At 36.4% G+C, this 19,775-nt stretch overlaps 3 protein-coding genes across 3 annotated transcripts; all 3 read left to right on the top strand.

Moving 5' to 3' along the window:
- The first annotated feature begins 134 nt into the window (after positions 1 to 134).
- Positions 135 to 6,465, top strand: LOC130738118 (ATP-dependent RNA helicase DEAH13-like). Its single transcript, XM_057590027.1, has 11 exons — positions 135 to 377; positions 476 to 551; positions 634 to 708; positions 802 to 851; positions 962 to 1,022; positions 1,118 to 1,501; positions 1,810 to 2,055; positions 2,156 to 2,386; positions 2,851 to 2,967; positions 3,106 to 4,329; positions 4,736 to 6,465. Exons 1-11 carry the CDS (start codon positions 292 to 294, stop codon positions 6,233 to 6,235), a joined length of 4,050 nt encoding a protein of 1,349 aa, XP_057446010.1. The 5' UTR covers positions 135 to 291; the 3' UTR covers positions 6,236 to 6,465.
- A 6,061-nt stretch (positions 6,466 to 12,526) lies between these two features.
- On the top strand, positions 12,527 to 13,702 carry LOC130738119 (uncharacterized). Its single transcript, XM_057590028.1, has 2 exons — positions 12,527 to 12,938; positions 13,283 to 13,702. The coding sequence occupies exons 1-2, from the start codon at positions 12,839 to 12,841 to the stop codon at positions 13,408 to 13,410; spliced, it is 228 nt and encodes a 75-aa protein (XP_057446011.1). The 5' UTR covers positions 12,527 to 12,838; the 3' UTR covers positions 13,411 to 13,702.
- Positions 13,703 to 18,851: 5,149 nt separating this feature from the next.
- On the top strand, positions 18,852 to 19,394 carry LOC130736509 (probable proteasome inhibitor). The gene has a single exon (XM_057588335.1). The coding sequence runs from the start codon at positions 18,852 to 18,854 to the stop codon at positions 19,392 to 19,394; it is 543 nt and encodes a 180-aa protein (XP_057444318.1).
- Positions 19,395 to 19,775: the final 381 nt, after the last annotated feature.

Genomic DNA, 19,775 nt, shown 5'->3' on the forward strand with positions numbered 1-19,775 from the left:
TTGTAATTAAAATTGAAATATAAATAAATACAGATATTTATAATTTTCAATTCTTAAAAATATTTAAAATCCAATTTAATTAATAATAAAAAATTCACATAACTATCTATGTGAGTTGAAGTTGAAGCAGAGGCTTAACGCCTTAACCTATTCACAACAACTTGTTGTTGCCGCACTTCCCAGTTCCCATTCACCTCCCTCTCCTCCTCCTCTGCAGAAGAGCGAGCCTTTCTTCTTGTTCTTCTTCCTCCCAGTTGCGCCGGCGGCACCTCTATTCAAGAGTGAACAGATATGACAGAACAAGAATTGTCGTCGTCGCAGAGTTTGATTCTCTGTCCTCAAAGTTTTGGAGCTCATATTGAGTTTGATTCTCATAGGTAAATCACCCCTTTTCTGGAAACTGCAAAAAAATTATACTAATCAGGTTTGATGAATCCTCTGAATGATCTTTACATTTTTTGTTTCTGTGGAGTAGTTTTGGAGATGATGATAGTAATGCACTACTTTTACCAGCTAAGGGGGGAATGAAGAAAAGGAAAGGAGTGAAACAAGTAGGCACAGTTGAACATGGTTATCTGTGCATTCAATTTGCATGTTTACACATTTTGTGTGATTCAAGTTCTGTTGTATTAGGAACACGGACCGGTCAAATCGAATAAGAAACAGAAGTTGAGCAAACCTCAGAAAAGGAAGGTGAACAAGTTAGAGGTAGGTTTGTGGAGTGTACAAAAGGGGAACGGTTTTCGTTTGCTTCATTTTTTATTCGGGTCTTAGTTTATTTGGTTTTCTTCATATATGCAGGATGATGAGCAGAAGAAGCTTCTGCTGGAAAAAGCCCTTAAGACATTAAAGTATGTGAATTACATATTAGTAAGCTATAGTTTAGTTTCTGCTTTAATGCTGTTTCTGTGGGAAGCACCAAGTTGTTGATCAAGATTTGGATATTTTTTTTTAATTTCAGTGAAAACTCACTTCCGGAGTATGCATATCCTCTTCTGCAGTCATCTTGCAATATCAATCGGGTTTGTATTGTCAGAAACGGTGATGGTTTTATCTTCTATGAAAAGATTATATGTTTTGAGACTTTTTTGCTTATGGATGCCGTTGTATATTGTAGGATGAGACTGTGAAGGAAAAGCGTAGGAGGGCTGTACATTTATTGAAAGAAGGATTGGAGGGTCTTTGTGGAGATGAGCTGTCCAAGAAACAGGATTTCTCCGATAGAGCTGAACCTGAGACAGAAGAGGTCCATTCGCCGCAGACTCAGGAACTTGAAGAAAATGACACCATTCCCCCAATTGCAACAGAAATAGAAGTCTTGGATAGGACATCTGTTCCATTGGAGCCCTCTCGAGAACCAGTTCATGGAAATGAAGTTATAAATTGTAAATCTGATGCTCAACCTCTGCCTGTCATTTCCATTGACAAGAAACCGGGTGAAATCAGAAGTTCTTCTTCCACATCTTGTTCCAATGATGAGATAAAAAACACAAACTTAAAGGTATAGATCCTGCTCAGATTGTTGGTGGGTGTGTAATCAATATACAGTGCAACTGAGTCCTTTAGAACATTGGATACTAAGCCTTAGTTATTATATCTGTTTGTCTTCATTTTGTGGATGTATATTGAAATGACCTTGCCTTTTATCCTTTCATGTACAATTTTCTTAATTTTGAAACAAATAATTTTACATACAAACTATATATAATACATGTACTTAACTTGTCATATTTTTTTTTTATCAGCTGTGGCCCTGATTTGTGAGACATCTTACTTCAATGCTTTTTGTCACTTTTTAATCTGGGACAGGATAGGATAGATGTGAACCCTGCCACCAATTTCAATGAATTGAGCAACCTTCCAGATGTTTCTGCACAGAAACTTTCAACTGCTGCTACTGTTGTGCATGTCTACAGACCACATGAGGTTGAAGACAAAAGAAAGGATCTGCCAATAGTCATGATGGAGCAAGAGATAATGGAAGCTATAACTGACCATTCCCATGTTATCATATGTGGAGAAACTGGATGTGGTAAAACAACTCAAGTTCCCCAGGTTAGTATGTCTGATGCTTATGACAGTATATGTGACTATGTGTCAATCAAAACTAGGTTACCTTTTGATTAATATCATTATTATTTTCAAAATTTATTAGTTTCTTTACGAAGCTGGCTACGGTTCAAGTAAGTCTCATGTTCACAAAGGTATTATTGGTGTTACTCAACCACGTCGGGTGGCTGTTCTTGCCACAGCAAAGCGTGTTGCATATGAGCTTGGTCTTCGTCTAGGAAAGGAAGTTGGTTTTCAAGTTAGATATGACAAGAAAATTGGAGAAAGTTGTTCTATCAAGTTTATGACGGATGGCATTTTGCTACGTGAGCTTCAGGTTGTTATGTTTTACCTATCTTTTTTTTTCCTCTTCAATTTGTTCATTTTGAGAAGTTCTCTATCAAGTTTGTAGCTGAGTAAAAAATGTTTAAGATGTAGAAACATTTGTTCCATTTGTGGTTACTGTTGTATTTGCGGGAAATTAGAAACTCCCTTATGTAAGAACCTGAAATTTTTTGGTGAAATACTTGAGAACATTTTATCTGTAGGTAAATGTGAGTGCATTTCAGGATTCTTTATATTCTACATCATATTAGATTGGAAACTGACTATCAATTGATTATAAATTTTCCTTTAATTAATTCATAGCATGTTGATTATCAGTAGTAACTACAAGCGTAATTGCTATCAATGTTGTCTATTATGATGCTTTGAAGTAATTGCTCTAACTTATATTAGTTAGACCAAAACAAGATGGGTAGCTGAATCCTATTTACTTGTTTTTATTACCTATGGGTGCAGAATGATATTTTATTGAGCCGGTATTCTGTCATAATTCTTGATGAAGCTCATGAGAGGAGCTTGAACACAGACATTCTGATCGGGATGCTCTCGCGTATAATTAAAACTCGCCAAAAGGTGAATGAGTGATTTATTTTACCAATATTTTACAAATGAAATTTAATTTTATATTAGATCTTTCATAATTTCTGTGTACATATTACTCATGCCAATGATGTTCTAATCTGGATGCTCTTTATCTTACTATCATGCCAGTTTTATGATGAACAACAGAAGGTGATCCTTTCAGGGGGAACTATATGTCCTGAAAAAATGGTTTTTCCGCTAAAACTTGTGCTCATGAGTGCCACCTTGCGAGTTCAAGACTTTACTTCTGGTAGGTTATTCCATACTCCCCCACCTGTGATAGAAGTTCCTACGAGGCAATTTCCAGTAACGGTATATTTCGCAAAGAAAACCGAAAAAACAGATTATATTGGGGCAGCATATAAGAAGGTTTTGGCAATTCACAAGAGGTTGCCACCTGGGGGCATACTTGTCTTTGTCACTGGACAAAGGGAAGTAGAGGACTTGTGCAGGAAGCTACGCAAAGCTTCGAAGGAGTTTGTCACGAAAAAACTTAAAGGGTCTGTCGTAAATGATAGCACTGTGGTCCCTGAAACAAGTTCTGTTGAGGGAATAGATATCAGTGAGATCAATGAAGCGTTAGAGATTCGTGGAAGCTCATCCATCCAGCAAACTGATAGGTTTAGTGGTCATGATGAAGATGAAGATGGTATAGATGAGAATGAATCGGATGATTTTTCTTATTATTCAGAAGAAGAGAGTGAACTGGAATTCAATAATGATGATGATAATCTTGATCATTCAAAGAACAAGAATAATATTGTGGATGTCTTAGGACAAGAAGGAAGTCTTGCTTCACTGAAGGCTGCTTTTGAAAATTTGTATGGGCAAGCTCCGTTAAGCTCCTCGAATGGGGAGCAGGCAATTTCTGTTAATACAGGTAATGAATTAGACCAACCAAAAGTCGTCAGCGAGAAAATGGCTAAAGAAAACTGCAGTCCTTCTCCAGGTCCTCTCTTTGTTCTACCACTTTATGCCATGCTGCCTGCTGCAGCTCAACTTCGTGTATTTGAAGGAGTCAAGGAGGAAGAGCGGCTTGTTGTTGTTGCTACAAATGTTGCTGAAACTTCTTTGACGATCCCAGGGATAAAGTATGTGGTTGATACTGGAAGAGAAAAGGTGAAGAAATATGACTCATCTAATGGCATGGAGACATATGAAGTACAATGGATAAGTAAGGCATCTGCTGCTCAACGTGCAGGCAGATCTGGAAGGACTGGACCTGGGCACTGCTATCGTCTCTATTCTTCTGCAGCCTTTAATAACGAGTTTCCTGATTACTCTCCTGCTGAAGTTGAGAAAGTACCTGTTCATGGTGTTGTCCTTCTCTTGAAATCCATGCATATTAAGAAGGTAGGTTATATATTTTCTTTTTACCTCAGTTTTCATTCGACTTGCTTTTTATATTGGCTGGGAAGGAAGTAGGTCATTATGTACTTTATTATCCTGATAGGTTAGTAGCTATTTATCATGGGCTGAGTGAAGGGATGAGATCCTTTTCAAGCAATAAGGTCTTTCACTACATATATTACTGGCAGGATTGTATTCATTTAGACTATTGCTATTTGGTTCTAATTTCTAAGGCATTATATGCTACTTGTAGTTGTATCTTTAGCTTGCTACTGAGCTGTCAATTTTTGTTCTATCCTACTTGATTTACTGAGCTTTTCTGTTCGGTAGTTTGATTTACTCGATTCCTGGTCAAACTGGATATTTATTTTTGAGATTTTTTTTACTTATTGTATTACTGTTACTCCAGGTTGCAAACTTCCCATTTCCTACTTCTCTCAAGGCTGCCTCCCTGCTTGAAGCTGAGAATTGCTTGAAAGCTCTTGAAGCACTTGATAGCAAGGATGACCTCACGCTTTTGGGAAAAACCATGGCACTTTATCCCTTGAGTCCTCGTCATTCTAGAATGATGCTCACTGTTATAAAAAATACAAGGTACGGGCATGAATATAATCCAAGTCTGATTTTGGCTTATGCTGTTGCAGCTGCTGCAGCATTGAGTTTGCCAAATCCGTTTGCGGTGCAATATGAAGGAAATGATTGCAGTAAAGATTCAGTGACGTCTGAGAAACCTAGCATGGAAGACAGTGAGAAGGACATTGATAAAAAAGAGAAGTTGAGAAGAAAGAAACAAAAAGAAGCTGCTAAAGTTGCACGCAGAAAATTTCGAGTTGACACTAGTGATGCTCTAACCATTGCTTATGCTTTGCAATGTTTTGAACAATCACAAAAGTCGGTAGATTTCTGTGATGACAATGCATTGCATTTCAAAACCATGGAGGAAATGTCCAAACTTAGACAACAGCTACTTAAACTGGTATTTTATCAGAGTGATAAAGGTGGTTTTCAAGAGTACTCATGGATTCATGGAACACTAGAGGATGTTGAACATGCTTGGTGGGTTTCTTCTGCAAAATATCCTCTATCTCTGGTTGAAGAAGAGCTCATCTGTCAAGCAATATGTGCTGGCTGGGTAGATAGGGTTGCTAAACGTATTACAACTTCTTCTAGAGCCAACAATGGAGAGAACATCCCTCGTGGTCTTCGGTATCAGTCATGCATAGTTGACGAAAGTATTTTCCTCCACTTCCGCTCATCAGTTTCTGGCCCTGAGTTTCTGGTTTACAATGAACTGTTAGAGACAAAAAGACCAAACAAAGAAGGGATCACAACGCAGAGAGCTTACATGCATGGAGTAACAAGTGTGAAGCCAACTTGGCTAGTTGAGCATGCCAAGTCTTCATGCACCTTCTCTGCACCACTGACAGATCCTAAACCTTTTTATGATGCACAGACTGATCAAGTAAAATGTTGGGTCATCCCAACCTTTGGGCGTTTCTGTTGGGAGCTTCCAATGCATTCATTGCCAATTCGCGATGACGATCATCGGGTACAAGTGTTTGCCTATGCTTTGCTTGATGGCCAGGTATGTCCATGTTTAAAATCGGTTCGAAATTTCATGTCAGCCTCTCCTGAAAGTATTATGAAGAGAGAAGCATCTGGTCATAAAAGGGTAGGAAATCTTTTAAGCAAGTTAAAAAGCAGGCTAATTGATAGCTCTGCTATGTTGAGAATGGTTTGGAAGGAGGATCCAGGGGAGTTATTTTCAGAAATTTTGGATTGGTTTCAGAAGAGTTATCACAAGGACTTCAAACTTTTATGGTTAAAGATGCTTACAGAAGTGCTCCAAGAGACGCAAGAACAGCCTCTACGTGAAAGTTTCAAAAGAAAGTTTAAAGGAAAATCTTAATCTCTGCGATGATAATTGTAATTATTAGAAATTGGGAGGCCTAACCAACCCAAAAGCTAGCTCAAGAGTTAAGGTTTGCATAACCATATATAAGCAATTGCTTAGCCACATCTCTAGCCAATGTGGGACTCTAACAGTAATATTATGGTAAATTATTACCAATTTTGAATTTGTTTTAAAATTAAAATAATAGAAGTTAATTGTAATATTATAAGAGGGATGTATCTGCACTACACGAGTACTAAAAATTTTGCTCCCATTTATAATACATACTGTATTTTACAATTTGCGGTATACAAGTTACATTTCACAAATTAAATTACATTTTGCAGATTAATTTGTGTTACACATGATTTTACACTCGACAAATTAAACTGCGGTTTGTGATTTTCCCTGTTTCATTCATTACATAAAACACAAAGCATAGATAATATGCATTCACAATTTAAACAACAATTGTCATACATAAATAAATAACCATCCGTACAAACGCATTATCCATGAGGCAGAAACAAATCATTATCCATACAAAACACATAAATAATAATTTGGATACAAAATTCATCTAGAACACGATGTGCTCTTCTTCTAGTATACTAAGTTTTCATGCACACTCTATTTTATGATGGCCTGTATGTTATGAAGTAAGTGCCACACTTCTGCTTGGTTGAGGAGCTCCGAAATGAGTCAAGTTCACAGATATATCCAACTACCCTTGCAGCTGCACCAACTTACCCTGAAAAATCGAAGGGTATTGAAGGGTGAAGGTCAGGGTTCAAACCCTGGTGAAGTAACTAATTTACTAACAATTAACAACTAACAACTAACATTTACCTATAAAAAAACCCTGAAAATTTGAAATATTCAATATTACTTAACTTCAGAATAATAAAATTGAAAGTACTATAATAAGATGCACAAAAAACTAACCACTAAAGAGATTGTCACGCCCAATAGACGCAATATAAAAGCTCTGGCAGGAGCAGTCACATTCCCCTCTCCACAAAATTTGATTTTTAATCGATCTTAATAGCATCTTAATAGCGTATTGTCATTCATATAGACTATTTTTGTTTTTTATGTTGTTTTGAAGAAGGTCTGGTCTTATAAAGAACTAATGCTCGTAGCTTGATCATCAGTAGTTTTCAGTTTTTCCCTTGGATGCAATATGTTCATGTGGTAGAGTTAGAGTGTTTGACAGGCTTCCTCTGTGTGTCTAATTTCTTGTTCCTATTTTATTTTGTCATGAAAAAAGCAGGATAACCATATAAATAAGCATAATTCATATGTAAACCACCAGATCCTACCAGTAAAGGTCCATTAGTTAAACTTTGTCTACCCTAATTGTTCTACTCCCATTCTTCCATGATCATCATTATCATGATAACCATATAAACAAGCATAATTCATATGTACAATCACATCATTAGGTTGATTGTAGTAAAGTGACCTTTACTCTACAATTTTCTTTAAAACAAAAAACACCATAGACCCACATGGTCAGAGAAAGATTCACGCATATATAGCTTAAAAGGTGAAAATATTTATGTTTGTTGTTTCAACATGACCCGTTTTTTTCGGCAGAAAGCTATACGATAATTTAATAATCCGACTCTGATACTGATATTGGATTGAGAGTATATACTTTATACTTTATGTGGGAAGTTTCATGTTTTAAATCTAAACTTAATTTAATGGGATGAGTTTCTTCAAATAAGAGAGTGATGATACATACACATGCATTTTGCTTTAGAAATTTTAGTGTCCGTTTTTGTCCCGCACAATATATTGTGACTGTTTAAAATCTTTACAAAGTGATGTGTGTGAAAGATATCACAATAAGGTATATGTCCATCAATACTTTTCATAAACGAAAATTCTGATAAAAAAAGTAAAAATAACGTATCTTTAATTGAATATTGATAAAATCAAAGGAGGATAAATTATTTTTTTTGAACGTTGGAGGATAAATTATTTAAAACATAAGAAATATCATTTATTTTGTAATATTCTTTTCCAACATTGTAAAAATAATAAAATAGTTTACTAATTTCGCTTCAATAGCATGTTCACTATCCTCTATGAATTGGTTGTCTACTAACTCATTTAAATTGGTGTGGTAAGTTAGTTTTCCCCCCTCATTGACAGAAAATATTTATTCATTTCGACGAAAAGATTAAAATAGAATTATTCATGATGAGAAATAATAAACATACGTCCCAAATACAAGGTTATTATAGAAACGTGGATGTGGGGATTCAATCCTTCCATTTAGGAGACACAATATAGACAATTATGTCTTGTGACCCGGAAAATATTAGAAAAGGTGATACTAACGCATGAAATGAAATAAATAAATTGATGCATGAAATAAATAAGGGAATGAATATGCAGAATTTGATTTTTAGTTATTGAATCCTAGCATGCTTGAGTCTATGTGATTGGAACCTAGCAATATTGATTATTTAATTTGTCTCTAGAAATGATGAATAGTGAGTCGGTTTAGTATCGACAAGTTAAATTCTCATAAAAGTGACAACACAAGTTAACCCTAGAAAAGTCATTTAGGACTGTCGCATTTTCCAAACGAGCCCTTAAACAAGGTTAAGGGGGTAAAAAATTCTTGACAGCACATAATCATGCACTTTGCCCACCCTCCATTTGGGCCCTTTATGTCCGCCTTCTTTGACCCAGCTAAGACCATGTTAGGGTCCACCTTTAGGATGATTTAACAATGGCCCATAAGGTTAGCTTGACCCAAAATCCATGCCTCACATAAGATTTTTCAATTATTACATGGACCAATTTTTTTTACTGACAATTAGTATTTTAATGAAATTTTTTGTTCAACCAAGACTATAATTTCAATAGAGTGAGTTAGAACTAGTCAAGGCTAACCTTACAGCACATTTGTTTTTAACAATCCTTCTTTTGCGATGTTTAACAAACCAAGTTTATGACCAAGTACGTAATTGTTCTGTCAAATAAGTTTCAAAGCTAAAATTGAAACACCATTGGTCAAAGCACTCCATTAGCTACCTCAATAGAAATAATAATGATAAAGGGCAAATGAAAAAAGAGAAATAAAATATGAAATGAATAAAGAAGTGGCAATAATATCAAGTGCACATAGCAGCATTACAAAGCGGAAAGTATGACCGACAATTTAGTGACCAAAATATGCAATAAGCATGTCTAAATGTGAAAACAAGTAACCAATTTTGTTTATAAAACAATGATCATCCCAACAATTTTTTTTCATTTACTTCTGAATTGTCAGTCACGTGATCCATTGCATCATGTGAAAGGGAATAAATAAAGCACAGTCCAATTACTAAATTGAAAAGGAAAAGAATAACTAACTGCAATTAGATCAAATGGTAGTACTTCATAAACTGTTGCATTGATATATGATTTGGTTTCTCTGCACAATGGCCATTAAAATTTTTAGTACTACATCTCAGAGAATACATCAGAGAAAGCTTAAAACATTAAAGAATCTAATTAATGCAATTGTGGACATGTCACTGTCATAAGATTACATTTTTTATGCGATTTCAGATACCGAAAGATTTCCTTGGAATACTCTGCCTCTCAATTTCTGTTTCTTTCGATTCCACCTAGTTATTGTTTAATCTATTGATTTATGGTGTTGTTGTAAGTTGAAACCATTGACCAACAACACTTTGCAATTGTGGTAATGGAGATATTTAAGCTAACAATGTCGAGCAATTATTTAAATGGCAATGTCTTTGTCAAACCCATGATTAGAATCACCGACACCGTCACTCTAGTGTTCACATTTACTTTAGAAAATTTCACTATAAAGTTTTGACACTTTAATTTGTTTATGCAGGTTTATATGAAACAAAACAATGAATCTTAAGACTATACCTCCATAGCCTAAAATACGGGAGTTGGGTTTGGAGCCCCACCCCTTAGGCTTTGCACCCCACTAAAACAGATACGGAATTTAAATTTCCGTATCAATACGGAAAATAAAATTCCGTATCTGTTTTAGTATATAATGAGTGGTTGAAAATGTGACACGCATGCTTAAATACAGTACGGAATTTTAAGTTTCATATTCAATATGGAGAATACGGAACTTTAAATTCCGTATTTGATAAAGTGGGGTGCCAAGCCCAATAGGTGGGGTGCCAAACCCAACTCCCCTAAAATACAGACATTTATGTCAAAATTGGGTGCTAGATGGGGCTGAAAATGAAGTGACTCCTCCATCATCAAGACCCCACAAGGGTTGGTTTATTGGTTTTGTGGAGTTCCATCTTCCACGTTTACATCATTCTCACATGCCTTGAAGTGGGGAACTAAGCCTTTCATTGCAAATGTAAAGGCCTCAGAAGTCAGAATTTACCGACCTGAATTGGGGTCCCTCCCCTTACAGAATCACAGTAACTTTCCCCTTTGATAAAAATATCACAAAAGACAGCTTTAGATATTTTAATCTTACCAACTTTCACCAAATATCATAATATGAGTACTAACTACTGTAGTTTTACACAAGAAAAACATGAAAATAATGTAAAAACTAGTCCAAAAGGGGTAAAATAGAACTCTATCAATGCCTAATATCATATTTCAATAACTTTCTTTTTCATTGTAATCAATTCTAAAATTGAGAAGTTACTCGCAGAAATTTCTCCTCATATTTGATTATTAATTTAGAATCAATTGTAGAAGAGTTTCTAAGCATGTACTTAAACAAATCCTATAGAGTTTCATACTACATCTTAACCCAAAACTTTAAGATGATGCATGTAATATGTTTAGATATTTATCTTATCATCAATTAAGTGCATGTTAGAAACAGGGCCGGTCCCGACATTTTGGAGGCCCTGGGTTAATAATAAAAATGGACCCCTAAATTTTTTTTTGGAGAAAGTTTAATAGGAACATTAAGCAAAAAAAAAGGCCTTTTACAGCGCTTTGGACCTCTCGCCGCTGTTCAATCTTTTACAGCTGTGCGAAGCGCTGTAAAAGATTGACTATTTACAGCGCTTTTTTAAGTAAAAACGCTGTAAAAAGTATTCAATTTTATTTTTAAGGCCCCTTCTTTTTTGGAGGCCCTGGGTTGTGGGCCTGCTTGCACAGGCCCAGAGCCGGCCCTGGTTAGAAAGTTCTTTAACAATCAATTCTTAAGTCAAAATTAATTATGAAGAAAAGCTTCTAAGTGCTAAAATTGATTTTGAGAAAAAAGATGTTGATGGAAACATGCTATAAACTCATTCTTAATTTCTAGCATATGATGCCATAAGTAATTACATAAACCTAATGTGGGATATAGAAAACTAGAAAGATTAAAGAGGGACAAAAGTTAAGTTGAATATTGTATGCATTGAAGGTGGAAAAAAAAGGATGTGTAGGGCCATCAATGAAAAACATATCTAGATATTTTAGCTCTCTACTATTGTAGTTTTACACAATAGAAGAATGAAAACAATATTAAAAGTAGTCCAAAAGAGGTAAAAATTCTATCAGTGACCTAAAAGACAAATTATAGAGTTTCATAATTAATCAAAACTTCAACATGATGAATATAATATAGCTTAGATATTTCTATTATAATCAATTTATTATAATATAGTAATTCTGAAGCGCGGGTTCTAGCGATGTCATATCATCTATTTATTTTTATATAAATCTTCCATGTCAGCTTTTAATCCTAGGTGGCAATCTAAACCATGACTGAGTTGTAGATGAGTAGTTAGTGGTAAAAATGGTAGCAGCAACGGTGATCCTCGAATGCGATCGGACCATAGTCGACTATAACACTGACAAATGGGTCTCGCGATACAGGGATCCTAGCTTGTCTCATTTTTAAGTAAAACCGTTCACATTTTAAGAACCATATATTCACCAACCTGTTTGCACCGGCCTATCCAATAACAACATTTGCATCAGTGTCAAGTGATAGTATCCTCCGCGCATCGCGCGGGTATAAGTCTAGTTAATTATGAAGCCAAAATCAATTATTAGGAGAAGTTAAAAGATGTTAGATTTTAATGCTATGACACATTCTTAATTTCTAGCATATAATACCATATTACACAAACCTACTATGACATAGAACACTAGAAAGGTTAAAGAAGGACAAGTGCAGGTTAATGGCTTAATGGTTATGCTGTTGTGTCTTGTGTTGTGTGCATTGAAGGTGGAAAAAAAAGTTGTGTAGGGCCTTGAATGTAAAGGCTATAGTTTAACTTATTTGGAAGAGAAGGTCCACCCTCATTAAATAATAGCACAATCCAGTGGAGAAGGATTCACGTGTAAGGAGGTGTCTATGTCTATAAGGCAGCGTGCACCATGTGCTTACCTTTTGGCTTGAATGAGAGATAAGGGACCTCAATAAAAAGGAGTGATCTTCCTTCCATCAACAGCCTCATCTCACGGATCTTGCCCCTCTCTTCTCCCTCCCTGTCTCTGAGTTTCTGTCTCTGTTCCTCTCATCCCACTTTTGTTATTTTAACAAACACTTCTTCTTCAATATTGATATATAAGGCCTAGAGAATACATATTCATTGCAAATTCAGAGACTTGGTTGCAGCATATTCAGTATAAAGGTTTCAGTTATTACCCCAAATGGCCTCTAATTGGAAGAAGACCATCACAACACCATTCAAGAAAGCTTGCACTTTCATTAACCAGCAAAAAACAAGGGATCAGAAGAAGTCACAAACAGGTGTGTACATGCCCATGGCATAATCTTAATTTCTTCATCACCACTGTCTAATCCAGAGTTAATAGTTGGTAAATCTTTGTATAATTACAAATCAAAATACTGTAATTGATGTAATGAAAATATTTTATTAACTAATGTAAAATGTCAATTCTTTCATTTAATGTGTGGTACATGGTAGCTATGCTTGCTAGATATCATGGATTATTTATAGCATATGAACTGTTTTAGCAGAATCAATTCTGAAACACAGAAGCTACTCACATGAACTTGTTAGCTTTTTCGGTCAATTGTAAAATGATTTTCAAATATGCATTTCTAATTGTTGATATGATATGATTATGCAGAGCAAGAGAGGGGTGTGATGGATCTTCAGGGTGAAGTGATGGCATGTGGCTATGAAGATGTTCAAGTTATGTGGTCTATCCTGGACAGGTCAAAATCCACAAGCTGCAACATGGCTTCTTCAAGCTGAACCTTTGATTCCAGATTTCAAACAAAACCGGTGCGGCAATTAGCTAAAGTTTTTGGATGCTAATGTTGTTAGAGTAAATCATGGCTGGCTGCATCATACTTAAGTTTGATGCAATTATGATTGTAATTATGTTTGTAGGAGAAGATATTTAGGTGTTTGGTAAGGTTTGAATGATTGCCCCTTTTTCTTAGAAGAGGACGGTGGCAGTTTGAGATTGTGATTTAGAATCCCCGTGATTGATGGAAAGAAAATCATGGCGAGATTTTGTTAAAAGCTAGATTCTTTTCGTGTCTCTCTCTCACATTGAATAATTTTGTGCAGATATTAATTTTGGGTGCCCATTAGGGTGGGCAAGTAGGGATGACAATGGGTAGGATTGGGCACGAGTTTTACAATTATCAAATCCAAACTCAAATCTCAGAACCTAAACCCAAACACAAGCTCTTATGGACGATAAAATGAAATCAATGCCCAAACCCATTGGGTTTCGAGTAAAACCCGAAACCCAAACCCAAACCCATTCCTTACGTGAAAGAGCAACCCGATCCAGAACCTACTTTCATCCTCATCCATCACCAATGTGAGACAACAATAATTTAGAGTTTACTGTCTCAAACATACAAAAGTATAATTAATCATCAAACATTAAGAACAAAGTTTATAAATATATACATGTATGAGAATTTTTTTGTAATTTTATGTTTTGGGTATCTTTGGGTTCGGGTTTGGGCGGGTATAGACACGAATTTAACTAATACCAAACCCAAACCCATAAACTGTTACAGTAACGGGCAAAACCCAAACCCAAATCCAGTCAACTCGATTTTTGTCCGTCAAATCGGATCGGGTTCGGGCGGGTACCCATGAGTTTGGGCAAAATTGCCATCCTTATGGGCAAGTTTGTTTTTGGTCCACCGGTGGACCATCATTAACCACCATTGGATCTTGGGATATAAGAATATTATTTAGATCAATGGTCAAGATTGAATTTCTATCAAAAGGGTATAATTGTCCCTCAAAATCCCCTAACCCAATCTCCTTCTTCCTCATCGGAAAAGCAAGAGGCAGAACACGGTTTTGGTAACCGGCGGTGCTGGCATGGAGTTTTGCTTCCTCTTTCTCTCAATATCCCTCCTTCTCATTCCACAAATCTTACACCGTTAAGATGAACTTGGGGTTACTAGGTTGATGTTGATTTGTATTATGGGTTTATGTTTTTGTATTATGGGTATTGTTCCATCCAGACTAAAATCAACGAAACACTGATCCAGAGAGGTTTCATCTCATGGATTGAGAGCAAAGAGAGAAGAGTTTTGATTTTTTTTCCAGATTCGGTTGAAATTTGATGGTTCACCCATATCTCTCCCAAGCTGCTTCAAGGTCCCTTCTAAAAATCTAACCTTTTTCATCTCTTTTCAATTTTTGCGTTCTGATGCCTTCTTATTATGATGATAGGGGCAAGAAAGATTGGGGCTTTCTTGCAACTTCAACAAAAAAAAGGAGAAATGTGAAGAATCATATTGGTTTGTAAAGTTGGGAAGCAAGGAGAGAGAAACTTCAAACCCAGATCTGGGCTTAGTTTTACGCTTGGGGATAGAACGGTGGGCGCAAACTATGCAGATTGATTACTACACTGTGAAGCTTTGGATCATAAATCAAATCCTGAAAATGAAAAACCTTAAATAGAAAAAGACCCAGCTAAGGGCAGGAGAAGAATATGCATAGAGTGTGGTGTGGGAGAAGCCAAAGTTTGATGCTTTATTCAAAAGGGTGTCTGGGGAAAGGATCAAAGTGTCTGAATTTTATAATTTTGGAGGTGGTAATTAACTGGAACAAGAGTCACGTTTAAAATGGAACCAGTATATAATAAGGAACGAGTCAGGTGTTTCATATGCGTATTTACAACATTTGAAGGAGGTACCTATGCACTAAACCAAGGAGGGACAACAAAGTTCATAGTAGAGAATCAAGAGAAGCTTCCTTCTTTAGTTCTTCAATCTCTCACGTTGTTCCTCAGATAAAAACAAATATAAGTACAACATTTGAATAAGTTAACTATTCTACTTCAAAAAAAAAAATGAATAAGTTAACTATTCGGAACTTGGAGATCTGGGGCTCGTATTGTATCTCGTGTATTTTCCCTTCTAAAAATCTAATCTTTTTAATTTCTTTTCAAATTTTCTGTTCTGCAATTCAGTTCTCTTATGATGATGGGGACAAGAAAGATGGAGGCAAGGAGGAAGGAGAGAGTGGAGGCAGGGGCCATGGCTGACAATGTGATGGACCTGACCACAATGGTGGAGAGATTGAAGTGGTGAAGGTTCAGATTGGTCTGGAAGTAGGGAGGAAGAAGAGAGTGGGAGGAGGAAGGAGAGAAAGGAGTAAAATCTGAAATAACCCTTGTACAAAGTCTTTAATACCCCTGGTCCACCGGTGGACCAAAAACAAAGTTGTCAACCCTAGTGGGCACCTTAATTTTGTGCAAAATGAACAACTTCCATCTAAATTTTTAGGGTAAATGGTCAGATTGGTCCCTAGATGTTCCCACCGACTTCAAAGTCGTCATTGGAAGAATTTTATTAGGCTCGCGGTCCCCAGATGTGGCAAACGTCCGTCATATTAGTCCCTGACGTTAAAAACCTCTTACGGACGTTAATTCTTTACTGACATGGATTTTTTTTCCCTCATTCCATGCTTACGTGGAAATAGAAAATGTTCCCTCCTAAAATGAAAGTTCCAAAAAAAGTCACATTGGTCCCTGGGGATGTGTGGGATTCTAATTGGGTTAAAATGAGGTCACATTGGTCTTTGTTACAATCTCCCTCCATTTTAGAAACTCCTCCTATTCTCCATGAAAGCATAACGTTGGTGAAGGTTGAGAGAGAGAGAAGAGGGTGAATCAGTTGTGCTGTGAAGAAGACACTGCTTGGAAGCTCTCTTGCTCGCTGGTGTTGGGTGATCAATTGCTCTGTCGCTCGCTGAGGGAAGAAGAACGAAGGAGGGTGAACCGTTCGTTTGCAGCGTTATGGTATGTCTCCCAAACCCCAATTCCTTGCAGTCTATATTTGAAAGTTGTTACCTTTATGCATGTTAACCCTAAATTTCGACACATCTGAACCTTGTCTGCGATTTTGAAGTTCAAGTTATGATTTTTATGGAAAAGATATGAACTTTATGGAAAAGAAATGAATTTTTGTGGTTTATATGGTAATGCGTAATTTAGGTAAAGACTAGTGTTGACGTAGTCTCTTTTGGTCCACTGATGGAACCAATGCCTATTTAGTAATTTACCATTAGTAAAAATCTCAAATTACTCCAATCCCACCCTTTTCTTCATACCTCAATCCCTCCCGTCCCATTGTCCCTACACCACACCCATAACGACCTCCATTGTGACTCCACCTAAGGCACATAAGAAAAAATCAAAATGAGTTTCTTTTATTGTCTTCAACACAGGAGAAAGAATTGATGAGTGAATAGTAACTAATTCAAGATCTAATTTCAAGATCTTGTGGTGAATGACGATTGGAAGCTCAGTGGAAAGATGAGATCATGGTGTTGAAGGGGTTTAGGTGAAGGTGGTTGTGATCTAGGGTCTTTGGTGGCGGGGTGCGATATGAAATTTTCATCGTGCACTCCTCGTCCACCATCTTTGTACCAAAGTTACAAGGCTCAAAAATACATTTCTCATGTATCAAATGGCTTAAAGAAGCTTAAAAATGAATTTAAAGTGCCCAAAGTCAAACAAAAAGCAGTTTTACAAATTCACGGTGGAGCATGATGACATGACTCACCTAAGATAAAAGGAACATAGGTCTTGTTCACCTTGGAGAGTAGTGTTCAGAAAATTGGATCGGGCGATCCAACTAGTTTAGCCGGGAGCCGGGCTTATGACCGGTTCGGTTAACATATAAAATCGGCCAATTGTCAAACCGAAGACAGAACCGCTGAACTGGAGTAACCGACCAGCTCACAGCAATTTTGTCATATCTTTCCAAGCACACTTGTAGTGGCAATGGTGCTACATGCTTTTGCTTAAAAAATTTAACAATGTATACGTATTTGTCATATATTTATTTTATGAGTAATAGTCACTTGGATACACAAAGAGTGTATTATATACATATTAATGATATATTAGTAATATTTATTTTAATATAAAAATAACTAAGTAATAGTTTATGTAAATGTGATATTATATTCTTTATTTTATATTTAATAAAAAATAGTTTTATCATATACTATTAATAAGCTCTGTGTAATTCGCAAAAATAACATATATTATCTATATTAGTATATGTAATATTACCACTGACGGATCTCGGTTCGATTTCGGTTCAACCTTTAAACCATGAACCTATGGCTTGATCGGTTTGATGGCCGGTCCAAACATTGTTGAGTGAGAGAAGAAGAACGATGGTAGTTTAGTGGTGAACAGTGGCTAGAAACTCGAGTTGCAGGAGCGGTAGAGTCGTAAAAAATTGGACAGTGCGACGAAGCTCCTTCAATCTTCTTCCTCTCCTTGACTTTGTGTCTAAAGTTCACAAAAAATTAACTCGGAATCCTCCCTAAGACACCCATGAACTCATTGGAAGCAAGTTTGAAGTCACATTCTTCTTTCTCATGCCCTCTCTCCTCCTCTTGCACTGTCACCCTCTCCTCCTCTTGCACTGTCATCGTCGCCTCTACTTCGACCAAATCTGCATATAGAATAAAGGAATACGCTCTCAACCTTATATATATGAGGTTTATATATACCCCATATAAATTTGAGTGTCAAGTTGTTTCATCTAACTATTAATTTATGTGTATTTTATAATTAAATAAGTGAGAAAAAATTAAATCAGTAATTAGATAGAACAACTTTAACACCCTCATTTTTTTTTCCTTGTGAGAAAGTGGATCCATAAGAGCATCTCCAATGCAAGGTTCTTAGTTCTTATTTTAGAGTTAAGAACTAAGAACTTTACCATTGGATGTGCTGACATGGACTCCTTAGTTCTTAAAAATAAGAACTCAGTTCTTATATAAGAAGTTTTGCTTTTTGTGTTCTTTGCTTAAAATATTAATTATTTCTCTCTCATTTAAATTACTTTATTACTTTATGAGTTTTGTTTTATTACTTTATGAAAATAAAAAGTATAAATAATGTGGTTGGGGGACCAAATGAATAGTGGTAAGAACTAAGAACTCATGGTTGAAGCAAAATTGCTTGAGAGTTGCTTAAACACATGTGGCAATACGGGCCCACATAAATAGTCCTAAGAACTAAGAAATAAGAACTAGCATCGGAGATGCTCTAAGACCACCTATAACCATCCTTAACCATATGTATGGAAAAGAATTATTTGAAGAGACAATGGTTTAAAATCTGGACCAAAATCAAACTCTATAACAGAAGAGATTTGTGCATTCTACTAAGGTTACCATACTCTCCATACATGAGCTATGATAAACCATTGAAATATGCTACCAATGAGCCTTTGAATAGACTAAGAAAAAATAAATCAAAATGTTATTTGAGTTTTGGAGTGTCTGCGCTTTCCGACCCCTCCAATGACGGTGAGTACGTGTTCGTTTACGCCGCCGCGGATCCGGAAATAAAGGAGAAGAAGAATGTGCTCGTCAAGTGTCTCGCAATGAATGACAAATTGGTGGTTCATGCTCTGCGTTTAGGGGATTCAGAGCCTCTGTATCTCCAGATCAATGCCGGAGAAGATGGCGGAAGCAATTACGCTGAGCAGCATTTCAAGGATTTGGAGAAGCTTCTGAAGAGAATTGATTCTGAGATCTTGTCAAAATTACTTGGCTGGCCTCCTCCTCCTTGTTGTCCGATTCCCCATTCTCCTCCTCCTCTGTATCCCCGTTGGTTTAGTGGCGGTGGTGGTTTTCGTGGAGGGTTGCCGGTTGTTCCTCCTCCCCTTGCTCCTAGCGTGCCTGGTTTTGAGCCCAACAGATTTGCAAGGAATCCTCCTCGATGCTGATTAAGCTGTGGTGCTCATATTAAATTCAAATTTCATTCAAGTTACTTCCAAGGTAGCCCCCATAGTTAACTGAGTTTCTTAAGCATTTATGAAAAATGATTTGTTACTTAGAATGTAGCGCCAATAGTTAATTGAGTTTCTTATGCATTTATGAAGAATGATTTGTTACTTAGAAGGTAGCGCCGATAGTTAACTGAGTTTCTTAAGCATTTGTGAAGAATAATTTGTTAGAGGAGTTTTACTTACTTAACGTGATCATGCATGCCGGCGTGGGAATACTTTGATGAATGTCTAACTGTTACATTTATCATTTGAGGACATTGAATTAAAACCTTGAATTTTTCAATCTCTTCAATCCCTACCATTTACCTGAAGTGAATT

The sequence above is a fragment of the Lotus japonicus genome, chromosome 2 (genome assembly GCF_012489685.1).
Source record: "Lotus japonicus ecotype B-129 chromosome 2, LjGifu_v1.2".
NCBI lineage: Eukaryota > Viridiplantae > Streptophyta > Magnoliopsida > Fabales > Fabaceae > Lotus > Lotus japonicus.

What these genes read in the sequence shown, in the direction of transcription:
- LOC130736509 (XM_057588335.1), top strand. Translation starts at nt 18,852, where the DNA reads ATGAGCTATGATAAACCATTGAAATATGCTACCAATGAGCCTTTGAAT.
- LOC130738119 (XM_057590028.1), top strand. Translation starts at nt 12,839, where the DNA reads ATGGCCTCTAATTGGAAGAAGACCATCACAACACCATTCAAGAAAGCT. An exon ending in TCAGAAGAAGTCACAAACAG is followed by an intron (nt 12,939 to 13,282) that starts GTGTGTACATGC and finishes ATGATTATGCAG; the next exon opens with AGCAAGAGAGGGGTGTGATG.
- LOC130738118 (XM_057590027.1), top strand. Translation starts at nt 292, where the DNA reads ATGACAGAACAAGAATTGTCGTCGTCGCAGAGTTTGATTCTCTGTCCT. An exon ending in AAAGGAAAGGAGTGAAACAA is followed by an intron (nt 552 to 633) that starts GTAGGCACAGTT and finishes CTGTTGTATTAG; the next exon opens with GAACACGGACCGGTCAAATC. An exon ending in TTTTGCTACGTGAGCTTCAG is followed by an intron (nt 2,387 to 2,850) that starts GTTGTTATGTTT and finishes CTATGGGTGCAG; the next exon opens with AATGATATTTTATTGAGCCG.